At 38.6% G+C, this 21,364-nt stretch overlaps 1 protein-coding gene across 1 annotated transcript; it reads right to left on the minus strand.

The window, feature by feature from the left end:
- Positions 1–10,606: 10,606 nt before the first annotated feature.
- On the minus strand, positions 10,607–11,080 carry LOC111901357 (uncharacterized). The gene has a single exon (XM_023897216.1). It carries the CDS (start codon positions 11,078–11,080, stop codon positions 10,607–10,609), a length of 474 nt encoding a protein of 157 aa, XP_023752984.1.
- Between the last annotated feature and the right edge of the window lie 10,284 nt (positions 11,081–21,364).

A 21,364-nucleotide genomic window follows, 5' to 3' on the forward strand; every position in this document is an offset into this window, starting at 1 on the left:
TTGATACCTATAAATTTTTTAGTTTTATTTTATATTCCAAAAGCCTAGAATTTTAGCTTTTCAGAAAGTACTTTTAAATGTTAAATGATTTTTCTATAATTTTCTATGGGTTTTACAAAACTGTCTATCAATGTAGCTATATTCTGACCAGATGGTGAAAAAGGCGATTTTCACCTTAGTTGGAGGCAACAAAAGGTCCTAGAATAATTCAAGGGAAATTAGACTCAAAATTCAAACTTTTAATATTTACGGATCATCAATCCAGCTCCCAGTGATTTTATATATTTTTTCATATCTAGGAGCAGATTTATCAATTTCTTGCAATTTCCAGCTTTGAGTTTTAAAGGCTTTTTGACCACTTAACCCATGAAGTCATCACCCAAATTGACCAAAGAGTTGAAAAAAAAGTTTAAATCAGTAGCAATATATCATGGAAGTAAAAATATACTTTCATCCTCCAACCATGGTCCAAAGTACATTGTCTTTAAAGGAAAGACAAAATACATTGTTAAAAATAGAAATACCAACTTGGGTTTAAATTCCTCCTATCAACTAGCCATATTTGAATACACTTGAAAACTATTTTGAGGACTATGTTTTGGAGAGTCCAAAACATAGTCATTCACTAAATATTCTCACTTGAATAAAAGATAACAATAACATGAATTTTAACAATCAACAAAGGAGTAATTCAAGGACATATCAAAATCATTCTTGAGTGTGTTCATAACACGATTTGGACAACAATGAATCATCAAATAACACCCAATAAGAATGGAATTAGCCATAAGAACATTGAAGAATTTCAAGGAAGAAGAAGAGATTATCAGTAACATAAAAAGAGAGAAATTGACAATGTTATTAACAAAATTCTCATGAATTGGCTAATGAATATCACAAGAAGGAAATCAGAGGCTAGGGTTTGTTCGCCCTCAGCCTCCATCAGCCCCTCAAGCTCTGAAAGAAACCATAATCATTTCCTCTCCCATTTGTGAAGCTAGTTAGTGTTTTGAAGGAAGAAGGTGAAAGAAGGAAACAAAGATCCAACAAGCAAGCCCCATTCTTCAATTTGGAACTCTCCTAGACCTTTGTAAGTGTCCAAGACCCGATTTTTATCATTCAGAGTTGTTAGATCTTGAGTTTTGTCCCCTTTTCTCCTTGTTCTTGGATGTTGCAATTGATGGATCTCATAAAGTTTGCAACTTTATGAATCTCCAGGTCAAGGTGACCTAGTAGTGACTTGGATCTGGTCTTTAACCAAGTTTTGATGCCATGCATAGAGATTAGGTCATAAATCCCCTTTTTGACCTAATATGGGTTCAAGACATGCATTGGACATGCATGTCTAAAAAGCACCAACCTTTGGATGGTTTAGGTGCTAGAACCACTTCTGGAAGGGATGAACTTTAGATCTTAAGGACTAAGGGTATTGTGGTTAAGACCTTGCGTTGTCAAGCTTGTAATTTGGGTTTTGGACCTTTTGGTAGTACCAATGGATAAAGTTGGAAACTTTATCTTTCCTAATCACATTTTTGGTCTGCTTTGGAGCTCTTGGGGTCGAAAATGCAGCTGAATGTATTAAGCTGTTGGAACTTTGGCGAACACGGCGTGTTTGCAAGTTAACACAGCGTGTTGGCTGAAGTTTCCCGTCTGTTTGGATACTCACAGAACACGGCGTGGTTAAGGTGAAAACGGTGTGTTGGGTCAACATGGACTGTTGACCTTGACCATTGACTTTGACCAAGTTGGACTCTGAGGGTATATTGGGTATTTTAGGATCTTGATGGAATTGGTCACTTGGTGGATGTAGGTATTGTGTAGAGAGCTAAGATTTCAGAGTCGGACCTCATCAATTCTATTCAGTCTACCAGTGAGCTTTCCTCATTATACTTATGGGTCGAAGGCCCCAAGGCCGACCCATTAGTTTGATTACTTGATATTCGCTGATATGCTGAGTATGGAATAGATATGCATGCTAGTTTGATAGATCTATAGGACTGCCTGTGATACTATCTGATTATCTGTGTATGTTAATATTTTTTATATGTCGACATATTGTGTGGGTTAGGTTGAGGTTGTATTGCTCCGTGTGGTAGCCAACAAACCCTAGAGCAAGCCAGATATGAGCTGAGGGACAGGGAGGGAATGCCAGACTCATACTGAGGGATCACGAGCATTCCAGATACGAGCTGAGGGCCAGAAAGGGCATGTCAGAGTCGTACCAAGGGCTTAGTGGTATTCAATCCGAGGATTGATCTGGTTGGGGAGCAAGCCATACATAAGCTGTGGACCGAGGGCAACCCAGACTTATGTTGTGGGATCAGGGTAATCCAGTCTATCTGTTGTGGACCAATTGCATGATGTTATTTTATATGTGATATTTGTTTGTGTATTGGTATTTTGGGGGAACTCACTAAGCATTGACTTACAATTTTGGGTTATGTTTTAGGTACCTCAGATGGTCGCTGGAAGGCGAAGGCGTGATCGTGCACCTCTTAATGTTTTGTTCTATGATTTTGGGAAAACTCTTATATTAAACATGTTTTGAAAATTATTTTGTAAACAATGATGATTTATGGGTTGTTTTAAAAGTTTAAAGTTTTTCATGAATTTTATGGATGTTACAAGTTGCTATCAAAGCCTTGGTTTGAGTGAATTGGAGGAACACTCGTGTGAATCTAGTTTCAAACTAAGGAAAAAGATTTTAAAAATGATTTTTCAAATGGTTTTCAAATCATTAAGGAGGATATGATGTGTACGATCAGTCGGAGCCAGTAAGTAGACCACAAAATACCATACTGTTATTTGATATTGTGATATGTTATAACAACATGCTACTGATAGGCTAAGGATCTTTAGGATTTTGCATGATAAAATTGTTTGATTATATGATGCCTGATAGCCTAGGGTTCTTCTTAAATGGAATTGACATCATTACTATATTTTCTTAGTGTATACATTATGGTTATACATAAATAAAATTCTATAGCTTGAGAATGTTTGGTTTGGACTTATTTCTTGTTCTTGTTTGATGAAGGGATTAGGGTTAGATTAGATATACGACTGTCTATAGGGCCCAGTGTTATGCATGACTAGGATACACGTTTGCTTCATGGTTGGTGGAAGTTTCATGGATGAGTTGTGTGGGATCAGCCAACCAGTTTCGAGATGTTTAGCCTTTCCACTAGGGAGTGGGGATTGTGTGCATGATTATGCTAGTGTGTATTATTAGGGTGTTGTGATGATCCTCTAAGACAAATAAGGGTAGGTGTGGAAGGTAGTATAGCCTCGTACTACTAAAAGCACAAGACCCATACGCGTAACTGGGAAGTCAGAACCCATATGGATTTTTTGGGAGTTGGTTCCCCTGTTATGATGTGTGTTATCTTATATCCTCCTGGTTTATTTTCAGCATGATGGTTACGCGACGATTTGAGGCTGGGTCCGGATAAGGATCGGGAGCTGGCAGTCAGGGTGGGTCAGCTGCGTTGGATGACAGGATCAGGGAGATCCTGCAGGAGGAGGTTGTTGCTCCCTTTTGAGCTCAGTTGCCAAATATGTTTGGGTCTATTAAGACTGCCATGATTGAGTACTTTGATGAGAATTATGTTGCTTTGTCTATGGTTGTTGCTGCTGCAACAACCGTAGCTGTTGCGGCTGCAGGGGTTGGACCAGGTCAGGTTTTTCTGTATTAAGACTTCAACAATACGAATCCCCCGAATTTTGATGTGGTGTAGGACTTGATCATAGCCATGAGGTGGCTATCTGATGTTTAGGGATGTTTCTTCACCTGTTCTTGCCTAGCTGACCAGAAGGTCAAGTGCACTCTGAACCTTCTGAGGACCGGAGCGAAGGATTGGTGGAGGCTTGCTACTAGTTCATTTTCTGCTGAGCAGAGAGCTGCTGTGTCTTGGGAGCAGTTCTCAGAGATGTTTTACTCTAGATATGTGCCGTTGGTGGAGTGTGAGAGGTTGGCCTATGGGTACCTAGATTTGAGGCAGGGGACGGAGACCGTGACGAAAATCACCGAGATGTTCACAGAGAGGGCAATCTTTTGTCATGAGTTTGTTACATCTGAGCAGGTTCAAGATGGAGATCATACAGTTTGTTTCTCACTAAGATTTGAGGCAGGAGTACCTGAGTTTGTTGCTCAAGACGGAGATTAGACAGTTTTTTTCCACCAAGCGTTATGGTTCTTTGTTGGAGATGTAAGAGGCCACCAAGCGGCGTGAGATTGAGATTGATTTGCACATGAGGGAGCAGAGACCGGTTCCGGAATGGTCGCAGACTGCGTATAAGTGGTTTAAGGTTATTGATATCAAATCTAGGGGTCGTAGGGGCCGCACTTGTGGGAAGTGTGGCAAGGTTTATGAGGGTGCTTTCCAATCATCTTATGGGTGCCATAATTGTGGCCGGTAGGGCCATATGGCGAGGGATTGCCGCCAGCAGGCCCCAACAATTAGTTCCAAGATTTGTTATCATTGGGACCACGTTGGCCATATGAAGGCCAACTGTACCTCGCTTGTTTCTAGGCTTGTGTAGGCTCCAACGCCGACTACATCGAGGATTACTGACGGGAGTCAGGGAAGGGTGGAGCCCCGAGGGCTCGAGGTTGCGCTTTCCATCTCAATGCCGAGGAGGCCAGAGCATCTCCAGATGTTATGAATGGTACGTTCCTAGTGAACTCTTTGCCTCCTCTAGTGTTGTTTGACTCGGGTGCGAGTTGGTACTTAGTATCTTGATCATTCAGTAAGGAGTTTGATATACCCATTAGGGAGTTAGAGTGTCTGTTGCGATTTTCTATCGCCAACGAATACGGGGTTTCTGCATCGTCTGTATATCAGGGTTGTGTTATGGAGATCTTTGGGGTGCCTTATCCGATCAATCTAATCTCTATCCCCATCGGGGATATTTGCATGATTATGGGTATGGATTGGTTGAGCCGGTTCGGTGCAATGATTGACTGCAAGGTCAAGCATGTGGTAGTTCGAACCCCAAGTGGGGTAGAACTGGTTATCTATAGAGAGGGCACCAGGATGGGTTCAGGGTTTTGTTCTACAGCCATGGCTTGACAGTATATTTAGCATGGCTGTGCGAGTTATTTGGATTATGTGGTGGATACGCATGTTGGGGACCAGATTTCGGTTTCATAGGTTCCAGTTGTCAGAGAGTTTGCATATGTGTTTCCAGAGGAGTTACCCAGTGTGCCTCCTGAGAAGCAGGTCGAGTTCAGGATTGACCTTGTGCCAAGCGCGGCCCCGATTGCCAAGGAGACGTATCGCTTGCCACTGCCTGAGATGCAGGAGTTGTCATCTCGGTTGTAGGAGCTGCTAGGCAATCAGTTCATCAGACCGAGCAGTTCCCCGTGGGAGCGTCGGTTTTGTTCGTCAAGAAGAACGATGGTTCACACCAGATGTGCATTGATTATTGAGAGTTGAATAAGTTAACAGTGAAGAACCGTTATCCTCTTCCACGGATTAATGACCTCTTTGATCAGCTGCATGGTGCATCTTGGTTCTCCAAGATAGATCTAAGGTATAGGTATCCTCAGGTCAGGATGAGAGAGGAGGACGTGGAGAAAACTGCGCTCCAGATTCGTTATGGGAATTATGAGTTCGTGGTTATGCCATTTGGGCTCACCAATGCGCCTGTAGTATTCATGGATTTGATGAATCGAGTATGGAGGTTGATGCTCGATTGTTCTGTTATTGTGTTCATTGATGATATCTTGGTGTATTCCAAGACTAGAGAGCAGCATGATGAGCATCTTCGTGAGCTTCTGGGAGTTTTAAGGCATGAACGGCTTTATGCTAAGTTATTGAAGTGTGGGTTTTGATTAGGTTCAGTTCCTTGGACACCTCATTAACCAGGATGGGATATTGGTCAATCTGGCCAAAATCAAGGCCGTGATGCAAAGGGTGGTTCCAAAATCTCCCTCGGATATCAAGAGTTTCTTGGGTTTGGCAGGGTACTATCAGAGATTCATTCAGGATTTCTCTAAGATTGCAGTACCCCTCACTCATCTGACAAGGAAGGGGGTGGAGTTACGATGGGGCCTTGAGCAGCAGTCGACATTTGAGACCCTTCGACAGAGATTATGCGAGGCCTCGATATTGACCCTCCCGAAGGGAATTGAGGATTTTTTGGTATTGTATGATGCATCCATCACTATTTTGGGTGTGTTCCTTATGCAGAGAGGACATGTAATAGCTTATGCTTCGCGACAGCTGAAGCCGCACGAGATGCGATATCCTACGCCTGATCTGGAGTTGTGGGCTATGCTTTTTTCCCTCAAGATTTAGAGGCAATATCTTTCTGGGGTCCATTGTACTATCCACATGGATCACAAGATTCTAAGGCATATTATGGATTAACCGAACCTGAACATGAGGCAGAGCAGGTGGCTGGACGTAGTCAAGGATTATGACTGTGAGATCCTTTACCATCCGAGTAAAGGGAATGTGGTGGCGGAAGCCTTGAGCTGCAAGTCGGCGAATCTTCAGTCGGGGTATTGTGTATGAGGATATCATGGATTCCCCACTTTTGTGATTGATTATGGAAGATCGGGTCTAGGGTGTTTGGGAAGAGAATTGGAAGAAATAGAGGATCAGGGGTGAGATTTCCATATTTGTTCCAGATAGTTGAGGGTTGTTGACCCGATGTGGTCGGGTCTAGGTTCCGCTGTCTGGTGGGGTCAGACAGATTATATTGGAGGAGACTCATAAGTCTCGTTTTCCTATCCATTCGAGGGCCACCAAGATGTATTGGTATCTGAGATTAAGCTTTTGTTGGTCGTGTATGAAGAGAGAGAGAGAGAGAGAGAGAGAGAGATAGCCTGATATGTGGAGAGATGCATAACTTGCAGGATGGTCAAGGCTGAGCATCAGAGGCCACATGACAAGTTTCAGTCTCTAGAGGTTCCCATGTGGAAATGGGGGCAAATTTTGGTGGATTTCATCAACAAGTTGCCGAAGACGGCAAAGGGTTTTGATGCTATTTGGGTCATCGTGGATCAATTGACCAAGAATTCCCACTTTTTGCCAGTTTGGGAGAGTTCGTTGGCCGAGAAGTTGGCCGATGTGTATGTTCGCGAGATCATTGCTCACCATGGGGTTCCGGTCTCCATTGTTTCAGACCATGATGTTCGGTTCACCTCCCGTTTTTGGCAGAAGTTCCATGAGGAACTACGCATGAGGTTACACTTCAGCACTGCTTATCATCCGCAAACCGATGGCCAGAGTGGGCGGACGATACAGACCCTTGAGAATATGTTGAGGGTGTGTGTTATCTATTTTGGTGGGAGCTGGGACTCCTACCTACCTCTTGTGGAGTTCTCCTACAACAACAGTTATCACTCCAACATTGGTGCTCCGACTTTCGAGCTCTTGTATGGGTGGAGATGTCGTACCCCGACTTGTTGGGGCGAGGTTGTTCACAGGGTTAGGTCGGACCGAAGTGGTACTATAGACCACGGAGCTAATTCAGTAGATCAGGCAGAGATTGCAGACCGATCAAAGTTAGCAGAAGAGCAATGTCAACCGGTGCCGATCCGAGTTAGACATTCAGGTCAGCAACATGGTGTTACTGAAGGTCTCACCTTGGAAAGGTGTGATACGCTTTAGGAAGAGGGGAAAATTGGGTCCCCAGTATATTGGGCCTTTTCGGGTGATTTCCAGGGTCGGCAAGGTTGCTTACAGATTGGATCTTCCTAAGAAGCTCAGTCAGATTCATAGCACTTTCCTTGTTTCGTAGTTACGAAAGTGTGTATTGGATGAGGATGCAGTGGTTTCCTTGGATGATATTCAATTCGATGAGCTCCTGAACTAAGTTGAGAGGTTGGTGGCTATCCTGGATCGGAAGATGAAGGTGTTGCGTAGCAGAGAAGTACCATTGGTAAAGGTTCAGTGGCAGCACCGGAGGGGCTCCGAGTGGACCTGGGAGCCGAAGGCTGAGATGCGGGAGCATTATCCGGAATTATTCACCACAACAGACATCAAAGACGAAGTCTAGTTCAAGTGGGGGACAATTGTAACATCTCGATGTTCAGGTAATTCACAATTCATCCCTATAATTCCATTTCATGTCAGTTGGTCATGTTTTAGCATTCTTGGGGTTTGGACATGGTGTGTTGGAGGCACCAACACAACGTGTCTGGATATTAAAAGGTGCGGGTATTATTTGGGCAACACGACGTGTTTCCTCTTGGAACACGACATGTTGACCGCTGAAAATGAAACCCTAATATTCCAAGTTTTTCTCCCTATTTAAAGGAATGTGGAGGCTAGGGGTTGTTCACCCTCAGCCTCCATCAAACCCTCAAGCTCTGAAAGAAACCATATTCATTCCCCTCCTATTTGTGAAGCTAGTTGGTTTTTTGAAGGAAGAAGGTAAAAGAAGGAATCAAAGATCTAACAAGCAAGCCCCATTCTTCAGTTTGGCACTCTCCTGGACTTGTGTAAGTGTCCAAGACCTGAGTTTTATCATTCAAAGTTGTTAGATCTTGAGTTTTTCCCTTTTTCTCCTTGTTCTTGGATGTTGCAATGGATGGATTTCATAAAGTTTGCAACTTTATGAATCTCGAGGTCAAGGTGACCTAGTAGTGGCTTGGATCTGGTCTTTAACCAAGTTTTGATGTCATGCATACATATTAGGTCATAAATCCCCTTTTTGACCTAATATGGGTTCAAGACATGTATTAGACATGTATGTCTAAAAAGCACCAACCTTTGGGATGGTTTACACGTTAGAACCACTTCTGGAAGGGATGGACTTCAGATCTTAAGGGTTAAGCGTATTGTGGTTAGCCCCTTGCATTATCAAGATTGTACCAATGGATAAAGTTGGAAACTTTATCCTTCCTAATCACATTTTTGGTCTAGATCTAAGATTTAGAGCTCTTGGGGTCGAAAAGGCAGCTGAATGTATTAAGGTGTTGGAACTCTGGATAACACGACGTGTTTGCATGTCAACACACGTGTTGGCTGAAGTTTTCCAGTTTGTTTGGATACTCGTGGAACACGATGTGGTTAAGGGGAACAGGCGTGTTGGGTCAATATGGACTGTTGACCTTGACCGTTGACTTTGACCAAATTGGTCTTTGAGGGTATTTTGGGATCTTGATGTAATTGGTCACTTGGTGGATGTAGGTATTGTGTAGAGAGTTGAGATTTTAGAGTCGGGCCTCATCAATTCTATAAAGTCTGTGAGGTGAGTTTTCCTCATTGTACTTACGCATCGAAGACACCAAGGCCAGCCCATTGATTTGATAACTTGATATTCACTGATATGCTGAGTATGGAATAAATATGCATGCTAGTTTTGATATTCTAGTTCGGTAGATCTACAGGACTGCCTGTGATACTGTCTAATTATCTGTGTATGTTATTATTTGTTATATGTCGACATATTATGTGGGTAGGGTTGAAGTTGTACTAATATGTGTGGTAGCCAACAAACCCTGGAGCAAGCCATATATGAGCTGAGGGCCGGGTAGGGCATGCTAGAATCATATTGAGGGCTCATGAGCATTCCAGATATGAGCTGAGGGTTGGGAAGGGCATGTCAGAGTCGTACTGAGGGCTCGGTGGTATTCAGTCTGAGGATTGATCTGGTCAGGGAGCAAGCCAAACATAAGCTGTGGGTCGAGGACAAGCCAGACATATGATGTGGGCTCAGGGTAATCCAGTATGTTAGTTGTGGACCCATTGCATGATGTTATTGTAGATATGCTATTTGTTTGTGTATTGATATTTTGGGGGGAACTCGCTAAGCATTGAGCTTACAGATTGTGGTTACGTTTCAGGTACCTAAGATGATCGCGGGAAGGCGAAGGCGTGATCGTGCACCTCCTCGTATTTTTTTCTATGATTTTGGGAAAACACTGATAGTAAACATGTTTTGAAAACTATTTTGTAAACAAGGATGATTTATGGGTTGTTTTAAAACTTTAAATTTTTCATGAATTTTATGGATGTTACATCCCCCCCCCCTCCAATACCGATCATATTTTTTTCGTTGCCTTTGATCGTACGTGACACAAGGAAACCGATTCTCTCTTTTCTTCCAAGTCGACGCACACAAAGAAGGAATAGATGTTGATCGTTATATATATATATATATATATATATATATATATATATATATATATATATATATATATATATATATATATATATATATATATATAATGTAGGAATGTACACAAGGAAAAGGATCGATCCTTCTCCTTGTGGTTATATCATATTTTCAAGTTAGTCCCTCAAGAATCTTGAGAAGATTTCAAACACTCCTAACCCTAATTAGTTAACAATTTAAGTTTCTTTTTATGACACCTTGGTCCCTCCATTCTTATTTAGCTCTGTTTATTATTAGAATTATCTTATACACCCTTACAATAAACTTTTAGGTATAAAATAACACCTTTTTTTAATTTATTAAATTTATGAAATCAAACATCGAAATCCCTAACAGAAAAATTAACATTCCAATAACAGAAACCAACCTTGATTACGGATGAGAATTTGGGTCCACAACAAGATTTCGTACCAAAATCACGAACCAGAACAAATAGGCTTGGATAACGAGCCCTCATGTCATCCTCAAGATCCTATATCATATCTCCGCCATGCTTGTTCTTCCAAAGAATTTTCACAAGTTTCACTCCTTTCTTGTGCAACTGCTTGGTCTCACACTCCAGTATTGATGCTGGTTTTTCAACTAAACATTTTGATTCATTGACTCGTAGCTCGTCTAATGGTAGTACACTGGGTTTCTCCACAAAACACTTTCTCATGTAGCAAACGTGAAATACATCAAGAATTCCCGCTAACTTGGGTGGTAACTCCAATCTGTAGGCTTGCTCTCCGACTCGTTCCAACACTGCAAGTGGTCCGATAAAGTGCAGTCTCAACTTCCCCGCTTGCGAAAACGAATAATCACCATCCAAGGTGAGACTTTCTATCTTCACTTTATCCTCGATAAGCTGCATGATTTCATAACTTGCAAATTCTTTTTCTCCAAGATCCAGCCAACAAGTAGGTGTACGACACCTCCTCCCATAAAGTATCTCATACGGATCCATGTCAATGCTAGCATGATAGGTGTTTTTGTAGGAAACTCCACCAAGGTTAAGTAAGTATCCCAACAACCTCCATAATCAATAACACATGCACATAACATATCCTTTAGAGTCTGAATAGTCCTCTCGGTTTTCCTTTCAGTCTGAGGGTGATAAGTTGTACTCAGGTGCACCCTCGTACCCAACTCCTCCTGTTATTTCTGCCAAAATCTCGACACAAAACGGCTGTCACAATAAAAAATAATGGATAATTGCACACCATGCCTCGTGACAATCTCCTCAATGTAAATATTTGCCAATTTCTCCAATTTTTCATTCTCCTTAGTTTCCAAAAAGTGTGTGCTTTTTAGTCAACCTGTATATAATCACACATATCATGTTATTGCCTCAAGAGGTTTTAGGCAACTTTGTGACAAAATTTAACGTGATTTTATCCCATTTCCACTCCATAATCTCTGGGTATTGCAGCGCACCATACGGCTTCTGGTGGTCAGCCTTGACTAAAGCACAAGTCACACACTCAATTACGTATCTTGCCACTTCCCTCTTTATTCCTGGCCACCAATAATTGGATTTTAGGTCCCGATACATCTTTGTTTCTCCCATATGTATTGAATACTTTGATTTATGTGTGTCTCGAAGCAAAGTTTCACGCACAACACCCACCTTGGGGATCCAAAGTCTCCCCCGAAAATTCTTAAGTCCCCGTTCATCATCCACCAACAAGGCCTGCTTCACATGCTCTTCTTTCAAACCCTCCTCTTGAGCAACCTGAATCTACTCGAAAATACCTGGAACTATTACCACCCCATAGATTTAAGGTGATAAGCTCCTCTTGGTTCTTTACGACTTAAAGCATCAGCTAACACATTTTCTTTCCAGGATGATAGCTAATCTCACAGTCATAATAAGCTAATAATTCTACCCAACGACATTTTCTCATATTCAATTCTTTCTGATTCTGGATGTGTTGCAAGCTCTTATGGTCATTGTTTAGTGTACACTTCGTCTTGTACAAATGGTGACACCACAACTTAAGTGCAAACACAACAGTTACTAACTCCAAGTCATGTACCGAGTAGTTCATTCCAACGCTCTTTAACTATCAGGAAGCATAAGCAATCACCTTTCCCCTCTGCATCAACACATATCCCAAGCCTGAACACGATGCATCATTGTAAACCACAAAGTCATCATTCTCTTCAGGAAGAGAAATAATAGGAGCCTCACACAAAAGACCCTAAAAGGTATGAATGCCTCCTCATGCTTTTCAGACCAGACAAATGGATTTGCTTTCCTTGTCAATTTGGTTAGAGGACCCACAATCTTGGATAAATTCTTGATGAGCCTTTGATAATAACCCGCCAAACCCAAGAAACTTCGAATGTTGGTGGGAGTCTTCGATATCGGCCACTTCTTAACTGATTCTATCTTCGTTGGGTCTACCGTGATCCCTCTGACCCGACTATATGTCCAAGGAACTGGACCTCCCTCAACCAAAATTCACACTTAGAAAATTTCACATACAATTTCTCCTTCCGTAGCGTGTCTAAAACCTCCCTCAAGTGCAGCCAATGATTGTCAACACTCCGAGAATACACAAGTATGTTGTCGATGAAAACAATGACAGACTTATCTAAAAATGGATGACACACCCGATTCATTAGGTCCATAAACACCGCTAGGCCATTCGTCTGTCCAAAGGGCATCACTAAGAGCTCATAATGTCCATAGCATGTCCTGAATTATGTCTTGGGTATATCCTGCTTGCTAACCCGAACCTGATGATATCCCGAACGCAAATCAATCTTTGAAAAATGGATAGCACCATGGAGTTGATAAAAAAAAGGTCATCAATTCTTGGGAGGGGATACTTATTCTTCGTTGTAACCTTGTTCAACTCCCTATAATGGTGTAGACAAAACGTGCTTGTGGCATTGTTGTATTGGACACATTAACAAGAAACGCATCGCTCAACTCCAAAAGGATGGATTGTTGGAATCATTTGACTTAAGTTCAGATGATGAATATGAGTCTTGTCTTTTAGGTAAGATGACAAAATCACCTTTCACATGGTCTTGTGAAATAAGTGAAGGTTTGTTGGATCTCATAAACACAGATGTAAATGGACCCATCAGATCGACCATAAGGGATGCTAATCGATTCTACATGACGTTTACGGATGATTATAGTAGATATAGGTATATATACTTAATCAAACATAAATCATAAACATTTAAAAGTTCAAAGACTTTAAACACGTGTTCGAGAATCAATTGTGTAGGAAGATAAAGATGCTCTGATCAGAAAAAGTCGGAGAGTATCTTACTATCGACTTCCATAATGTGGAATAGTTTCACAATTGAATCCTCCTAGGACACCGTAACTTAATGGTGTGGTTGAGAGGCATAATCATTATTAGACTTGGTTCATTCCATGATGAGTTGAGCTTTCGTTCCTATTTCTTTCTGGGGTATGCCTTAGAGACAGTCGCCTATATCCTTAATCTTATTCCTACTAAGAAGGTCGCCAAAACAACTCACGAGATGTGGACAACGAAAATTCCTTTGCTAGCTCACATCAAGGTTTGGGGTTGTGAAGCTTTTGTCAGACGAGTGACTCATGACAATCTAGAACCTAGAAGTAAGAGGTGTATTTGAAAGATCTAGTATGCTCAAGAATCATATTAAATTAATATTGCTAATTAACATATGATACTAATGGGTCACACTAAAAACAACTTGATACAATTGATTATTTATTAGAAATTGATTTTAATAAATATTCATAAACTCTTATAATTAATTGGGAAAAATATTTATTTCATGCAAATAATTATTTTACAATTACAAGTAACATATTATTTCATATGGTATGAATTAATAAGTCATGCACAACCTTTTGGAGTAGTTGGGTCTTTTTGTCTTTTACCTAAATACAATGGTTTATATTTTATAAACTCGGTTTTATAAAATTCAAACTTTTTCACTTCTTTTTTATACCAATTTTTGAAAATTGTGCTAGAAAAAGGAGTGATGGCCTTTTGCATTCTTGAATCAAAAGAAATAAGGTATGGGTGCATGCATGGGAGACATACTTGTCTTGTGTCATAAGGTCTTAAGGGTTAAAGACCTTAAGGTATTGTTTTCACTTTATACAAGACTTGAGGCTTTCATTTTGGTGATAACTTGGACACCAAACCCGTAACTCTCTAGCCTCTCTCATCTGCTCTTCTTTTACTTTGAACACTTGAAGAAATTAATACTTGTTTATGCTCTCTTGAAGTTCATATTGGTTATCAACTTCAAGCTTAAGATTTAAGAGTTTTAGACTAGCATCTACATCAAGTTGAGTCACTGTTGGTATCTCTTAAGTACTTCATTCTTCATCAACTTCCAAACCTCCCAAGAGGACCCAAAGAACTATAAAGGTTGTTATTTCTTCATCTCTTCTTTGATTGGTGTTTTAAAATTTCCATAACTTGCAAGATGATCCTTAGTGGGTTGTAACTAGCTTATTAAGTTCGAAATTTAAAGACTTCTGTTTGCCATATTTTTACGTTTTATGAAACTATTTTTGAATAAAAAACTCAACAGTATTTTCATTGGTTACCCACAAAAATCTTTTGGATACTTGTTCTACAAACCTAGTGAGAATGTGGTCTTTGTAGCTCGAACGAGAGTCTCTCATGAGAGAGAACTCATATTCAATGAGGACAGTGGGTATGCAATTGACCTTGAAGAGATTCAAGAATCAACCTGTGAAGGAACCTTAAAAGAAACTAGCTCTCAACTAGAGGATGAGATTCTTGTTGATCTCATTGACAATTCGTTACCTCTTTGCCGATCCAGTAGGGTTAGCATGTCACCTACGTTCTATGGTTTCCATATAAAGTCAGATGGTGAGACGTTTATCAGTGATGGTACACTAGAAAATTTGGATGAGCCAGCTAACTACAAGGATGCAATGGCGATTCCTAAGGCTGCCAAATGGAAAGAGGAAATGGACATCGAGATTTAGTCTATGTACGAAAACCAAGTTTGGAATTTGGTCGATCATGAAAATGAACGAAAGACAATAGGTTGCAAATGGATCTTCAAGAAGAAGACCGACATGGTGGGAAGGTACACACGATCAAAGCACGATTGGTTACGAAGGGTCTTACTCAAACCTTCGGGGTTGACTATGATAAAACATTTTCACCAGTGGCAAATATAAAGTCTATCAGGATAATGCTTACCATAGTTGTCTTTCATGATTATGAAATATGGTAGATAGATGTCAAAACTGTTTTCCTCAATGAGAAGTTGGCTTAGGATATTTACATGAACTAGCCATAGGGTTTTATACATGCAAAATTTCCTAATAGAATGTGTAAGCTTGAGAAATTCATTTATGGATTGAAACAAGTGTTTTGCAGCTGGAATCTTTGCTTTCATGAGAAAGTCAAAGAATTTGGTTTCTCTAGGAGCGAGGATGAGTCTTGTGTGTATGTCAAAGCTAGTGGGAGTATAGTAACTTTCCTAGTATTGTATATGTTGATGACATACTTCTAATGGGAAACGACATTCCAACCTTGCAAGAAGTGAAATCTTGGCTTAGGAAGTGTTTCGTTATGAAGGATCTAGGGGCACAACCAAAGTTTTATATTTTGGGCCTAATATGTATAAAACTAAAGTAAAAATGGCTAATTCTAACCAAAAAAATCAGTAAACATGGTATTATCTTCTTGGAACCTCTCTTTCAATTCAGGGATGTTATATTGATACATTGCTTCTCTCATCTTCTTCAGGCTCATATTGTGTGGCTCGTCGTCATAGTATCTAGTAGAAATTTAGATAGTGAAACATGCTAAAAATAATCATGATAGTAATAATCATGATTTTCATAAAGAGATAAGTGACTATGACTACATGTAGGTCTACCTTTCACACATTGACGACCCTTATATTCATGTCTAGATCGTGTAATAAGTTGTGGTTACGTGATGTTTTCCACTAAAGCCGATATATTAGTTGGTTTATGAGACCAGATTATGTGGAATAAAATAGGAACAAAGAAATCCGGAAACAAATGTGAAAATCTCAACACCCACAAGAACGCTCATAGTTGTTAAGAAAGGATAATCTCTAATTACTCCAAAAGTGTGTAAAACATTAATCTTAAAATCTAAAAAAAAAATTATGATCCTAGCGTTCTATGTATACTAATAGAAAATTTATAACTAGAAGAAATGCCATTATAATAAGGAAACAGTTTAAGACTTGGGCTTTCTCAATTTTGAGATAATGGGACGGAATTGTGAGGCTCCTTGGGGCCACATGCCATCTGCGATGTTCGATTTTGAGTCGAATTAATTGATTTTTAGGAAATATCCAGAAAAGTCTTAAAATTTTAGTCTAATTTATGAAAAAGTTTCAAACTAAATTTTGTTTACAAAAAAACACAGAATACCGGTTAAAACTTCGAAAAAACCCTTTTCGGCTGGTGTAACGCCCATAGATTAGGGCTAGTCAATTTAGAGACAATAAGCATCAAAAATTACTTTTTGATGGAAGATTATTTAGAAGGATTAATCTTAACCAAGTTGTAGTATATGTCTCAAGGTTTCTGAAAATATAAAGAACGCCGAAATCCGAGTTATAGCGAAGAAGTTATGACCTGTCGAAGTTTCGCGACAGAACCGGCACGACACAGCGCGACATAAATAGTGAATTTACGTTAGAGCGATATTTATCCAAAACAATCTAAATGAGAATTGAAGATCTCATCGATAGTAGTGCAACGACGGAAAGACGGACGAAAACGGACATCAGACGAAGGAGTTATGAGTTTATAACGGAGTTTTCCTGTCCCGGCCTACTAAAAATAATATATAAGTAATATAATTATAATATATTAAAAATAAAGTCAAAATTAACCAATGGAGTCTAAACGAGAGTTGTAGAGCATAATCTCACCTTCACGTCGATATAAAGAACGTCGAAAACGGAGTTCGTATGCGAAAGTTATGAATTTCTGAAGTTCGGGGCGCGAAACCTCAAAACTATCAGATACCACGACGTGGCAAGCAGTGCCACGACGTGGCCAGTCTTCTGACACCTCCAGGAGTCCCCCAGATGCAACTTGCGATGACGCATGCAGTGACGACCAACCCCACGACATGGAAAAAGGTGCCACGACGTGGCAAGGGCCAATTTTGCCCTATAAATAGATTTGAAGGGCCAACCGAGTTTGGTTGCTCTTTCTCTCATCTCTCACCCATATTACCTCGATTTACGTGCAAAGAACTACCCCCGAAGCCCCGATATCAACCCCGAGACCCGAAGCAAGTCCCGAAGCCCGAAGATCCCGAGAAGAAAAGAGTTTCCGAGCCGAAGCTCTGCCCGCGAGAAACCCGGTGTGTGAAGATATCCCGGTTTCACCGAAGAATACTATTTGAAGAGCCACAGTGCTGTCCGATCATCTTCTGATCAAGTGAGTGTATAGTCCCTTTCATAACACGATTTTAATACAAGTATTGTGTGAATGTATGAAGTATATGTTTTGGGTGAGTATGTGATCACTTTCTTCTAACATATATATATATATATATATATATATATATATATATATATATTAAGTATTTGCTATGAAATATGTGCTATGTGTTTATATATTGTTGTTTATTTGAGATGAGTGTGTAATGGATGTTTTATATAGGTGTTAAATGAGTTAATCTGTACATGTATTTTATATCTACAAATATGTTGGGTAGAGCATGGGTAGATGAATTAGATGAGGTGTGATGATAATTAGGTGTTGAGAAATAGGTGATGATAATTAGATGATGAGAAATAGGTGATGATAATTAGGTGATGAGAGATAGGTGATGATAGAAAGGTGATGATAATTAGGTGATGATAGATAGGTGCTGATAAATAGGTGATGTGAGATGAGAGGAGATACTATATCCTTGACCGACGATGTGGCAATTTGGCGATGTAGTCATCTACCAGAGTATAAATGGCGACCACAGACTATTCTAGATGACCCCGTGGAAACACCAGCAGACTCATAACCTGTAGGTGATGAATTACGAGTTCAGGCGATGTTGTAACTACGTATTCATGCGATGATACTCTAACCCTTACAATGAATTATGAGTCCAGGCGATGTTGTGACTGGGTATTCATGCTTTAGGAACGAATATATATAAAGGAAATGCGATGTAAGAAGATGAGATGTAAATACGATGTAGGAGATGACCCTTAGGATAATTCCTTAGGGAAGGTACTTAAGAATAAACGAAGATAATAGGGATGGGTAATTGGGTTGATTGTTTGATGATTGAATATAATAATTATATTATTGTGGGTTGAAAACCCTATACGCTCACCAGGATCCCAAGCCTGACCCACTCAGTTTTCTTTGCATTACATGTAATGGCACAAGGGTATAAGTTGGTGGACTTGACAAGAGAATTTGGATTATAGATCAGTAATTATAATTAAGGGTTTAGGTCATTTTTGGTCACTTAACTTTTGGTTTTGTGATCATTTGGTCACTTAACTATTTTTAAGTTTTAAAAGGTCATCAAACTTTTGACTTTGTGCTCATTTAGTCACTTAACTTTTGGTTTGGTCACATTTAGTCACTTAACTTTTAGATTTGTGCTCATTTAGTCACCTAACTTTTAAAATTGTGCTCATTTAGTCACTAAACTTTTAAATTTTTTTAAAAGTTTAGTGACTAAATGAGCACAATTTTAAAAGTTAGGTAACTAAATATGACCAAACCAAAAGTTAAGTGACTAAATGAGCACAAAGCCAAAAGTTTGATGACCTTTTAAAACTTAAAAAGAGTTAAATGACCAAATGAGCACAAAACCAAAAGTTAAGTGACCAAAAATGACCTAAACCCTATAATTAACTGTTGTAAGGTCTATTTTATATTGTTTATGCTTTTGGTCTGTATCGGAACATAACATCCCGAGGTTTTATTATTTAATGAAAATACGTTCTCTTTGAGAAACGTTTTGATAATGGTTATCATATTATGTTTTTGGGATAATTTCCGCAACTGTTTTCCTAAAAAGGATTACTCTGATTTTAAAACAAAGCATAAACAAATCGGTTTTTTCTGGCCGCGAAATTAGGGATGTCACAGCTGGTTTGGCAGATTTTGCTGGTATTCTGTCCTTTTTCGTTAGTTTGCTCAAAATTTTGGGACTTTTCCAAAAATAACTTGATAACCAAAATATTGGGACTTTTCTGAAAATTACCATGAAATTAATGGATATTATTATTAACAAATCATTTATAAACATAAAAAATAATTTTATTACAAATAAAGGAAATTCATTTGTTGTTAATTTCTAGGAATAAATTGGTGGTATAAGTATTTCTCTATTGTTTCCTGACCACTCAAACTCTTTACGTTCTTCCTATGCATTGTTGTGGATATGATGGTGAGATATATTTAGTTAGCGTTCCTCTAATTTCGGTGTTCCTCTTGTGTTGTTTAACCTAACTACCACACAACATTCATCCATCACATGTTAACAACCATCGACTAACACAAATCTATAAAATGTGAAAAGTGAACCGTGAATGATAATTTATATGGAAACAAGTGAATGGTGATTATTTATTTAAATTGTCATTCAAAGTTTACTTTTCACTCTCGATAGATGTGCGTAATTTTATGGTTGTTATCGGGTAATGTTTGGAGGTTAGGTGGTAGTTAGGTTAAAGAACATAATGAAAGATCTATATGTTCATGTAATGATATTTTCTAATAACATGTGATCATATAGCATCATGCCTAATAGCAAGTAGACACTTATTGATTGTGTATTAATAAATATTATCAACTATTGTATTAGTCACGCCTAACAGAGTACTTCTCACTATGACACTCACAACGATACATAGGAAGAACATATGGATTTTGAAGTGGTCAACAAACAATAGAGAAACACATAGTCGACCATTCTATTGCTAGAAATTAGCAACAAATTTATTTCCTTTGTTTATAATAAAAAATATTTTATATGTTCGTAAATGATTTGTTAATAATAATGTCAATTAACTCCATATTAATTTTCAAAAAAGTCCCAATATTTTGGTTGTCGGGTAACTTTTAGAAAAGTCATAATATTTTGAGCAAACTAATGAAAAAGAACAAAATATCGGCTAAATCTACGAAACCGGCCAAAAAGGGTTTTTTTTTGAAGTTTTAGCCGGTATTCTATGCTTTTCTGTAAACAAAAATTAGTTTGGGACTTTGTCATAAATTAGACTAAAATTTTAGGACTTTTCTGAAGATTTCCCTAATTTTTAAGGCTTTATGTTGAATCATTGAACTAATGATTATACTTCTAAAAGCACACAAGCATCTTAAGTACGAAAATGGACCCCCCCCCCCCCCCCCCCCGTGTCACGATGCTTTGTAAATTTCAAGATGAAAGGATGGAGCTGTGAAACTCTTTGTCAAATTTGAGATGAAGGTATGAAGATCATCACATATTAATTGTATATCTACACACGAGCATCTTAATCGCAAAAAAGGACAAACCTGAATGTTACGATGCTTTGTTAATTTTGAGATGAAGGGATGGAGCTGTGAGACTCTTACATGCAATCTGCCATGCTGGATTTTGAGTCGAATTAATGAATCTTTGAGGCTTTGTGTTAAATTATGAGCTAATGAATTATTGAATTGATATGTGAAATCAGTTTAATAGGGTTAGAAAAAAAAAATTAAAGTTTACATTTTTAGCCAAATTAAATAGAAAGAATGAGATCGATATTTTTAGGACCGATACCATTTTTTAATTGTAGGCTTGTACAATCTTATAACACAACACTGAATACAATTATATTATTGATGTAAATAGTTTAAATATAAAACTATATACATCTTCAAAATATCTTTACATAGCAATAATTAGGAAAAAAGTAGCTCTATCAACATACTTAGGTTTACATTTCTCTTGCTTTTGATAAATTGTATATTTTTGATAAAACAATAACTAATATATTACAAACTATCTGTAAGACCCATGTATTACATGTGTTAATTAAAAAAATTAAATATAAAAGTTTAAATATTTAAAAACTTTGGATTTATAAGAAAATAAGAAAAATAATAAATTATTAAAATTGATTTTTTTTATCTTTTAAATTTAAATAAATAAGCAAAATAAACTAATGAACTTTAATTTGAGAATTTTGAAATAAGAAGATAAGTTCATTAATGAAATTGATATTCATTTATTACTATATTTATTGTAATTATTACATT

The sequence above is a fragment of the Lactuca sativa genome, chromosome 2 (assembly GCF_002870075.4).
Source record: "Lactuca sativa cultivar Salinas chromosome 2, Lsat_Salinas_v11, whole genome shotgun sequence".
Lineage (NCBI taxonomy): Eukaryota > Viridiplantae > Streptophyta > Magnoliopsida > Asterales > Asteraceae > Lactuca > Lactuca sativa.